Source organism: Borostomias antarcticus (genome assembly GCF_949987555.1).
Source record: "Borostomias antarcticus genome assembly, chromosome: 20".
In the NCBI taxonomy this organism is placed as follows: Eukaryota; Metazoa; Chordata; class Actinopteri; order Stomiiformes; family Stomiidae; genus Borostomias; species Borostomias antarcticus.
This window is the reverse complement of record NC_140253.1, coordinates 1,164,278-1,174,513: the sequence shown is the minus strand read 5'-3', so window position 1 is coordinate 1,174,513 and position 10,236 is coordinate 1,164,278. Positions and strand designations below refer to the sequence as shown.

General features: G+C 43.5%; 2 protein-coding genes across 2 annotated transcripts in view; one reads left to right on the top strand and one right to left on the bottom strand.

Annotated features, from left to right (window-relative positions):
- Positions 1-2,672: 2,672 nt before the first annotated feature.
- Positions 2,673-3,566, top strand: LOC311322342 (GTPase IMAP family member 7-like; the record flags this gene model as incomplete). Its single annotated transcript, XM_084454410.1, has 1 exon — positions 2,673-3,566. The coding sequence occupies one exon, from the start codon at positions 2,673-2,675 to the stop codon at positions 3,564-3,566; it is 894 nt and encodes a 297-aa protein (XP_084310536.1).
- Positions 3,567-10,101: 6,535 nt separating this feature from the next.
- Positions 10,102-10,236, bottom strand: part of adisspa (adipose secreted signaling protein a) — a gene marked incomplete at both ends in the record, with an annotated part of 4,014 nt that continues 3,879 nt past the window's right edge. Inside the window, one exon of the mRNA XM_084454409.1 lies at positions 10,102-10,199. Coding sequence (XP_084310535.1) covers positions 10,102-10,199 — 98 coding nt within the window. The remainder of the gene's footprint in view (positions 10,200-10,236) is intronic.

The following is a 10,236-nucleotide window of genomic DNA, read 5'->3' as shown; positions in this document are numbered from 1 at the left end:
CAACATGAAAGTTCCCTGCAATGTTTTAACACTGTGTTCAACAAAATGGGAGGAACAAAATATTAACATACGTTATTTGCATCATTTGTATGATGCCGTCTAAAAATGACGTTTGATGCCATCTAAAAATGTCATTTGGAGGCGATGGACAAACGTCGAATTCTGACGTCTGCCGGGTGAGACCAGGTTGGATAGTGGGATCGATAAAGACTCGAATCGTTAAGCAGTCTCAATAATGGTATCAGTATCGATAAAAATCAACGAGACCCATCCCTAACCGTGATAAAACCGTGAACCGTGATAATTTTGGTCACTATAATCGTGATATGAAAATTTCAAACCGTCCCATCCCGCGAGCTATGGAAAACAACAGTGCGCTGCCTACCACAGACTGGTAGAACATCCGCAGAAGCCTGCTACACATATCAAAGGACCTGAGCCTCAGAGGAAGAACAGTCTGCTCTGTGCTTTCCTATAGAGGGCCTCAGTGTTGTCTGCCCAGTCCAGTTTGTTGTTCAAGTGCACTCCCAAGAGTCCACCATCTCAATTTCCTCCGCCTGGAGGTTAGGGGTTGGGGGACTCTTGTTCCACCATCAGCTCCTTATAATTATCTATGGCATGTTCATAACCCCCTCCTCCAGTACGGTGGATGAGCGGTGTTATATAGTGTGTGCAATGTGTGTGCCGTTGAGGTATGTGGTACAATCATAGGTCGTGTGCAAGTGGAGCAGGGGGTATAGGGGGCGGGGGGGCGCGTCGTGGGGGGACACAAGCCTTCTTAATGAGTCTGATGGCCGTGGGAAAGAATCTGTCTTTATGATGTGTGGACACGGCCCCGATTGAACGCAGTCTCCTGCCAGAGGGGAGTGGGTTAAAGAGACCATGACTGGGATGGGAGGTACATAGGGGTGTACCGTCTGATCTCATCTTCATTGTGTTCAACAGTTCGACCCATGTTAAGGGCTTGTCCAGGGTGGGATTCGAACCCACGTTCGATAAGCTCTCCCGCTTTTAAGGTGGACAAGCTGATAGTTGCGCCAATAGGGAGGTGCCTCTTGGAGGGACTGTCAGCGCTTCTTCTGAGAGTGAGTTTCAGCTTAGTAGGTGCTGAGGCTATAAGATTAAACACTACCTACCAACTAACTTGATTAACAATTGAAATTTGAATCCTGAATCTTGCACACCTTGGTCTGCACAACCTACAGTAGTCATCCGAAGGAATCTATCCCTCGTTAGGCACTTGTTTTCAGTACATCTGCATTTCTTATTGTGCATTGTAACTTGTATTTCAATCTTGATGGTGATTCTTTGATGTTAACAGTGCAATTTCCTACTAAGTACTGTACGTACTGTACTACCAACCTACCTACCTAACTACTTACCAACCTATCTACCAACTACCTACCTACAGTACCAACTACACAACTACTTTACCTACCAACTACCTACTAGTACCTACCTACCACCTACCTACAGTACAACCTACAGTACCTACCTACCTACAGTACCAACTACACAACTACTTTACCTACCACCTACCTACAGTACAACCTACAGTACCTACCTACCTACAGTACCAACTACACAACTACTTTACCTACCAACTACCTACTAGTACCTACCTACCACCTACCTACAGTACAACCTACAGTACCTACCTACCTACAGTACCAACTACCTGCTTACTGACGTACCTACCCATCTACCTTCAGCTAATCTATTTCCCAGCTCACTGCAACGTTTTAACAATGATAGCAAAATGGGAGGAACTCAATGTTAAAACTGCCAAGACAACGCCCCTTGAGATCATTGATCAAGAGATAGGTTTTCAGCGCAGTTCATTTTATGTCCTATTGTATTATTCTGTAAGGGATTCTGTTAAACCAGAGAACAGCGTTTGTCTGAAAACAACCTTGACTGTGATGATGGCAACTTCACTACAGGGAGAACATGACTGTAAGTGTTGTCTTATCATAGTAAGAATAGAAATAATTATAATATTTCATAACATGTTCAAAAGAATTACATTATTGCAAGTACAACTGAAACTCATGTTGCCCATTATAAAATCCCACCTCAACACAGCAGCTAGTCTATTGCTAATAGCTATGATTATTAGGCAAAATGTATCAAAAAATGTAATTCCAAAACAATTCAGATTATTCCTTAAAAGTAATAGATTACATTGAAAATATATGGCAAAATATTCAAATGAGAGAAAGAAACGGGAATTAACAATTTGAAAGTTTAAGTATTGTATAGTATGCCTGAACTATTGAGGGAACAGCCAAGCCAACAGAGTACGGCTGATACACATTTTTATGCTGTGCACTAGTTCTACACTTCCTGAAGACTAACTTGTTGAGTCTCAGTTATTTTAGATAACTCCGAACCCATTTTGGTCTCATGTTACAGCAGCACCTCCTGGTGGACAACGGAAGATTAGTTCCAGTATGTGGATTCCAATGTCATGTAAGTTATTTTGATAACAAGATAATTATATAATAATTGCACACACCACAAAAATAAAATATTGATTCATTGATGTCAGGCTTGTTGAACACCTTAATTCAGTCGTAAGCAGTAGTAATACTGTGTGCACTATGGTGTGTTCCAAGGTTGGGTCTTGAATTGAATGTTCAGTCTAATGTTTAGTTTTGTCATCAGTCAGGATGGTCTTGGTGGGGAGGACTGGAGCAGGGAAGAGTGCATCAGGAAACACCATCCTGGGGAGAGAGGAGTTCAAGGTAGATTGTTCTGCTGAGTCTGTGACCAGACACTGTAGTACTGGGACAGAGGAGACGGTGATGGTCATCGACACCCCAGGCCTGTTTGACACCCAGCTATCAGAGTCCTCTGTCCAGAAGCAGTTGGTGGAGTGTATCACCCTCTCCTCCCCTGGACCCCATGTTTTCCTGCTGGTCGTGACCATCGGACGCTTCACAAAGGAGGAGCAGATGTCTTTGGTCAGGGCCAAGAGCATCTTTGGAGAAGCGGCGATAAAACACACCATGGTCCTCTTCAGCCATGGGGACAAACTAGAAGGACAGGAAATAGGGGACTTTATCCAAAAGGGAGGCCCAGATCTGCAGGAGCTCATCAAGGAGTGTGGAAACAGGTACCACGTCTTCAACAATGAGAATGTGGAGGACCGAGAGCAAGTGAACCAGCTGATGAAGAAGGTCGCAGCCATGGTGGAAGAGAACGGAGGGCAGTACTACACCAACGACATGTACCAACAGGTGGAGGGCGTCATCAAGAGGAGAGAGGAGCAACTGAGACAACGCTACGAACAGGAGCAGAGAGAGAAGGAAAAACTAATGTTAGAGTTAGAGTGTCTGCTGGAGAAACTGGATATAAAAGACGATAACTTGAGAGAAAAACAGAGAGAGATAGATGACCTGAATGTGAAGGTGAAACAAACTAGTAAAGACAAAGACTTGCTGAAAAAGTTGATCCAGGAAGTACGAGAACAGGCAGAGAGAGACGTTGATAAACCTATTATAAAAATTCTAACAAATCATGTAAAATCAATTAGAAAAGCATTTGCCTGCGCCACACAATGAAGCTATGAAAGAGAAAGTGCAAAGGTGAAGTTAATGATTGACTTTCAAACTCTCCCTCCTTGTCAGCCATTTTCTATCTGGCAGACATAAGATGGGTTGCACCAACAAGGATGAACTCTTAAACTAGGTCTAAACAAGGTTCATCTTTTAATCCAGTTGCACCAAACTTTAAACCTAGTTTAACCTGGTTTTACAATTAATCCTGGTTAAATTTAACCCTCTGGCAATCACAGTTTAATTTCCATTTAAACCTAGATTAAATTCAAATCTGTAGCATCAGTAATTCTAATCCCAGTCTAAACATGGATATTTAAACCACCCCCGGAGCAGGTTTATCTCAGTGTTAATGACAACATGACTACACGTGAACTTGTTCTGTATATTTGTTGTGCAACATATCAACTGTCCAGTTGTCAAAACTAATTGCCAGCAAACTTATGTTAACCAGCTATTTTTCCCAAATAAATGTGACAGTAATATGATCAGACACCGAGACAGGAGTGACAGCCTCAGCTAGCTTGCTTGACATTATTGTAGGTCAGTTAGCTAGCTGGTTCACAGAGCTCTAAAGATATTGTGATATTGAGATATTCTCCCCCAGTTAATTCATACTTTCACTAGTGTTTCATTAACCATCCATAAAAATCTGAGTGAAAATAAATGCAATGCATTTTAATGCAAAGTGTAAACGGGGTCTATGACCTGAACGTCAGCCCCAGCCCACTTGGCCAGACGTTCTCTCACTAGGTAATAGGGCTGGGTTTAAAAAATCGATTCATCGATTCTGAATTGATTCGGAATCAAATGATTCAGAATCGATTCATGAATCCCAAAATCGATCTTTTATTTAATGAATGAATGAATAAATGAAGGAATGAACGGCGTTTGCAGTTAGTGCTCCTAACCTTTGGATTGCCCTGCCTGAGGATCTGAGACTAGCCAACCCTGTCTCTACTTTTAAATCTCGTCTTAAGACTCATTTGTACATCAAAGCGTTTATTTACTCCTTGTTCTTGTTGTTGCTGTAATTGTTTTATTATTTTATTTGATCTTTTTATGCTACCTTCCCTGTGCTGAGTTTCATATAAAGTTTATGATTATTATTATTATTTGTGCCATTTTCATTATCCTAACCTGTTGTAGGACATCTAGGCCTAGGCCCCCAGAAATTGATGACATAGCCTACTTGAATGACATAGCCTACTTGAATGCCACTAAATGGTACCACTGTTTATTCTCACACTCTCTGACTAAAGTCTAATAAAGGAAACTATTGTTTAATCATGTTTTCTCGAGTCCATTCATGTAAACAGAGAAAAATTGATTGAAATTGTGACTCGTCCATTTAACACTGAAAAAAAAAAAAAAATCATATGTTGGCCATATCGCCAATCCCTAAGACATAGGCCTACGTCTCGCCAGACGTATATCAATACTGTATCATCGCAAAATGTTTTGAAAACCAGGCAAGATAGTGATGTATGAAAAAGCAGCCAACATTAGCTTTTCATGAGCTAGCATTAGCTTGCCCCACCTGGAAGCATCCATTATGGGCGTCCGCAACAATCATTGGTTGCGTGCATCCTTCTCTCAGAAACAGACGTGCATAACCAGACGACAATGTGTATGTCTGTTGACCTTCAAGGCACGGCGGCAGCATAATCACCAAAACATCATCCTACCTTTAGCTGTATCCTTCTGCGTGGACAGTCTCTCAGTCGGGCTTCCCCCGGCCGTGGAGTAGCTGAGGTCAGGGCCTAGAGGACGCTACAGCTGCTGGGTCCTGCTGGATGGAGCCCCAATAAACAACTGCACCAGGGCCATAACAATACTAAGGACAAAGAAAAATCCAACCAGAAGCCGAACAATGGACAAATCCTTAGGCCAACTAGTCGCACCAGACCAAACCACGGCCAGACCACACACATGCACATCTAAAGCACAACCCCAAACACACGGCTATCACCGGAACCAGCATGGTTACATTGCAGTATGTCTTTGCAAAAAAGGGAGCCGGGGAACATCCTTTTCAGGTTCCCATTCATGTGCTAGGCCCTATTTAGAGCTGCCTGGGGAATACAGGACCCTGCATAGGAATGACAACACAACACAACACAGCCATCCTGCCCAAAAAAGTCCCAGACCAGGTATGACAGATAACTCCAAAGCCATCGAACAAAAGCCACGCCCTCACAAGAAATATCTTGCCAGACCAAAGATATCAATACTGTATCATCACAAGCAAAACGTTTGTTTTTTTAAAGAAAAGAAAAATAGAGTGATGTAGTAGCGTTGAAAAGCAACTAACATTAAAGTTAGCTTTTCATAAAGTTAGTTTGCCCCACCTGGAAGCATCCATTCTGGGCATCATCGATCACTGCATTCTTCTGTCAGAAGTAACCGTGCATAACAAAAGAGGATATATCTGATGGACCTTCACTGCGCGGCGGCAGCATATTCATCAAAACATCATCCTAAAGTACCTCAGGAGGACCCTGGGAACATATGAATGGCCCCAACCATACAGCATCAAAACATCATCCTACAGTACCTCAGGAGGACCCTGGGAACATATGAATGGCCCCAACCATACAGCATCAAAACATCATCCTACAGTACCTCAGGAGGACCCTGGGAACATATGAATGGCCCCAACCATACAGCATCAAAACATCATCCTACAGTACCTCAGGAGGACCCTGGGAACATATGAATGGCCTCAACCATACAGCATCAAAACATCATCCTACAGTACCTCAGGAGGACCCTGGGAACATATGAATGGCCCCAACCATACAGCATCAAAACATCATCCTACAGTACCTCAGGAGGACCCTGGGAACATATGAATGGCCCCAACCATACAGCATCAAAACATCATCCTACAGTACCTCAGGAGGACCCTGGGAACATATGAATGGCCCCAACCATACAGCATCAAAACATCATCCTACAGTACCTCAGGAGGACCCTGGGAACATATGAATGGCCCCAACCATACAGCGAAAAAACATCCCAAACCAGGTGTGACAGACAGTTCGTCAGCAACAATGTTAGTGCATCCCTTTGGAGAAACTACCCACTGAGCAAAGACACGTCTAAAAGACGTCTTTTAGATGTCTTTTTCGGACGTCCAAAGACATCCAATTAGGAGCCAGAATGAATGTTTTTTTAGTCGTTCAGATATTGGACCCGTTCTGCACGTCCACAGACGTCTTAGAGGGGTCCGAGCCAGACGTGTGAATATTGAGGGGTCCAGCAGACGAACACACGGGGTTCAGGACCCACGGACGTTATTAAGACGTGATCTGAACGTTGTGTGTTTGTCACCAAATCACCAAAACATCCTCCTACCTTTAGCAGCATCCATCTGCGTGGTTCTTCTTCGACAGTCTCTACCTCCTTTGTCCAATATCTTCTTTGAACACACGCGTCCGTTCTTCCATCATTTTCATACATTTAAAAAGTCCCCGTTTTGCTCATTACTCTGCAACTTTAAAGTCTAACGTTCGCTAGCTAACATTAGCATGCTAGCTACTCGCTAGCACGTAATAGCTTCAGTTAGCTAGGGATAAACATAAAATAGCATTCTATGTTGTAAAGTTTTGCTGACAGTCCTGTTGTTGATATGTTGGTTTTGGATATTCATTGCGTTTGAGGCATTTCTATCTACCAAATAGCCCCAGAACCGTTGACAGACGGCTGGCAGAACAGTGAAAGGTTTTCAGAGCAGAACTTTGAGCCGTTATTTTTTAAATATAACTGCACGCGGACGGTTGTCTCCATAGTAACGGACGGTTGTCTCCATAGTAACTCACTCACTCCTGCCCGCGTGCGCGTCACACAGCAGTCCCATGTGAAATCAATAATCAATGGGTTTGACTCATTGACTTTAGATTTTTTTTTTTTTAAAGGGGTCCACGTTTGCAAAACGAACTTTTTAATTGTTTTTGCATAATACATTTGAGTCTCTGATGGGCCTACTAATACAGGTATAAGTATGAAGTGAAACAACCCAGTAATTTTGTTGTGGTCAGCCGAAATGAAAACATTAGAAAAAACTAGAAATTACATTTCCTGGAGAAAATGTGAGGTGGGCTAGCTGCTGCAGCTGTATGTAACGACTACTGCTAGAACTACTATGGACCGGGCAACACACCGGCGAAGACATTGTGTCTCTAACCCACTCAGAGGCTGATTTGTGGGGTCCGTGGCGTGGACAGTGGCGTGGTGGTGAGACTCCGCCCCCTCAGGTCAGAGCCGGTCAGGGAAAGTGTATCCCTCTCCGGGCCACCTACCCGCCCCCACCAGTGAAGACCGTGTGTCTCTAGCCCACTCAGGGGCTGAGTCTCGGTGAGTTTCTTGTCTTTGAAATTGAGTTTAACATGTTTTTGAATGATTTTTCAAGGTGCCCGTCCACATCCATTGTATGACCAAAACGGTGGTAGAGCAATTATCAGACTTTCTCAAAAGTGCTAGTTTTGTCAACGTTTTGATCTGAACCATTGTATATGATCATAAGTAACCTTAAAACAGGGCTAAACATGCATTTTCCCTTTACTACTCCTTTAAAGTCCTTACTGTCTTTGCACGTTAGATGCTCTGTTCTTGGATGTACTCAGCAGCACAGATCCGCTACATCTTCTCCCGAGCTCAAAGGATGCGCTTTGGGTGTTTGGGGGTGTTTTTTGGACAGGCTAATGTGACTTCATTGTGTTGCACTATTAGCCAGCAGTGGAAATTGGAACGACCCAAAGCCATCTACAGCATGGAATTAACTGAAAATGTTCTCCATCAGTCAAAAACATCACAGGTCGAAAATGAGGCCCGGTTCAAACATTCCAGAATTCTTTAAGTCCTTGTCGGGGACACATTATCGTTTAGACTAGCTATGTGGTCAAATGCATCCCAGACCAGCTCTGCAAGTGGTTTGAGTAAACAGTTCACAATGCGTTTTAGTGGTTGTTTACACTTGTATTTAGCACTGTTCACTTGTGATCTGATCGTCCAAAACACATTCTAAAACCAAGTCTGAACAGGGTCTGATTGACGGCCTTCTATCCAAGCCTGGGATAGGCCTCGACTCGGACGATTCATTTTCTGCCATATTGTTTTTTATTATACCAAACTCCTGAGTTCATCTCCATCTTACCATTCAATCACAAAGACAAGATAAAACAGCTATTTTTCTTTATTGCCATCGATTTACAATTGTAAAACAATTTAGTTCATAGTGCAGTTTTACTGAAACCAACAGACAAAACAGGTCATGTACTATTCCAATGTAACTGACACATTTAGGAAAAACAAAATCTACTTTAGAAGGCCTAAAGTATCCAAACTTAAGGATGTACACACACACACACACACACACGGTCACGCACAAGTGATATTCAGTACGCTAATCAACTACACATCACATTTAAACAAACACCACAGTATATTCACATATATTGGCTAATTCATTATATGTGATTAAACATATACATACTGTATATAATAACATCCATTTTGCAGCGGCAGTGTGATTGATTAGATACGTAGTGATTTATATAAGGCAGCTACTTGGCTTGTGTCGCAGAGCGATGGTTCGGACGAGAAGCAGAGAGCCATGGAGACCACGGTGGTGAAACCAGGACCACAGCTGCATGTGAGTACATACTGCATGTAATCCAGCTGAGCCGTATAAACCCAAACTCTACTCGTATAAATAACGTACGCACGGCTGCGTCACAGAATCACTAGCTTTTCGGTAGCGTATAGCTGGTCAGAGCGGTGTTTGCGCCACAGGAGACCCGGGTTCAAATCCACCCCTGACCCGGGTTCAAATCCACCCCTGACCCGGGTTCAAATCCACCCCTGAACCGGGTTCAAATCCACCCCTGACCCGGGTTCAAATCCACCCCTGAACCGGGTTCAAATCCACCCCTGACCCGGGTTCAAATCCACCCCTGAACCGGGTTCAAATCCACCCCTGACCAGGGTTCAAATCCACCCCAGTTTAATTCGATCACACGCATATTCACATCAGGCCCAGCTGAGGTGTAGCCAGGAACACAGCTCTACTGTATGTATATGGGCCTGGGTACAGGACCACAGCTCTACTGTATGTATATGGGCCTGGGTACAGGACCACAGCTCTACTGTATGTATATGGTACTGGGTACACATTCATACTCACTTCAGGCTCTGGCCCAGCACAGTTATGATTGTTTATAGTGTATTGTGCAACTACAGCAGAGGGTCATTAAAGAAGTCCAACAGAGCCACCAGATTAAATATCACATTATCTGTTCTCTGAATGCTGCGTTTGTCACGTTGTGGCTTTGAGGGGACAGTCATGGACAGATACAGCCCTGCTGAATACACAGCTGCTCAGAGAGGTGTGTGTGTGTGTGTCAGGATATGCACACACAGTATTGTGCAGTTTCTGTCTGCACATTTCTATGGCTAGTCATAAAGCTTGAGTGTGTGTATGTCAGTGCTGGTTGAGCTCCATTATGGACAGTTTATATGGGACGGTGGCTGCAGAGGGTCATATCCTTTTCCGGTCACTTTGCTTTGAATCACAGTCTTTCTCTGTTCCTAGACAACGAACCCCCTCCAACAGCATGGGTGTCCCATGGTGACGATCTAGAGAGGGAGAGACAGAGGGAGAGAGAGAGAGAGA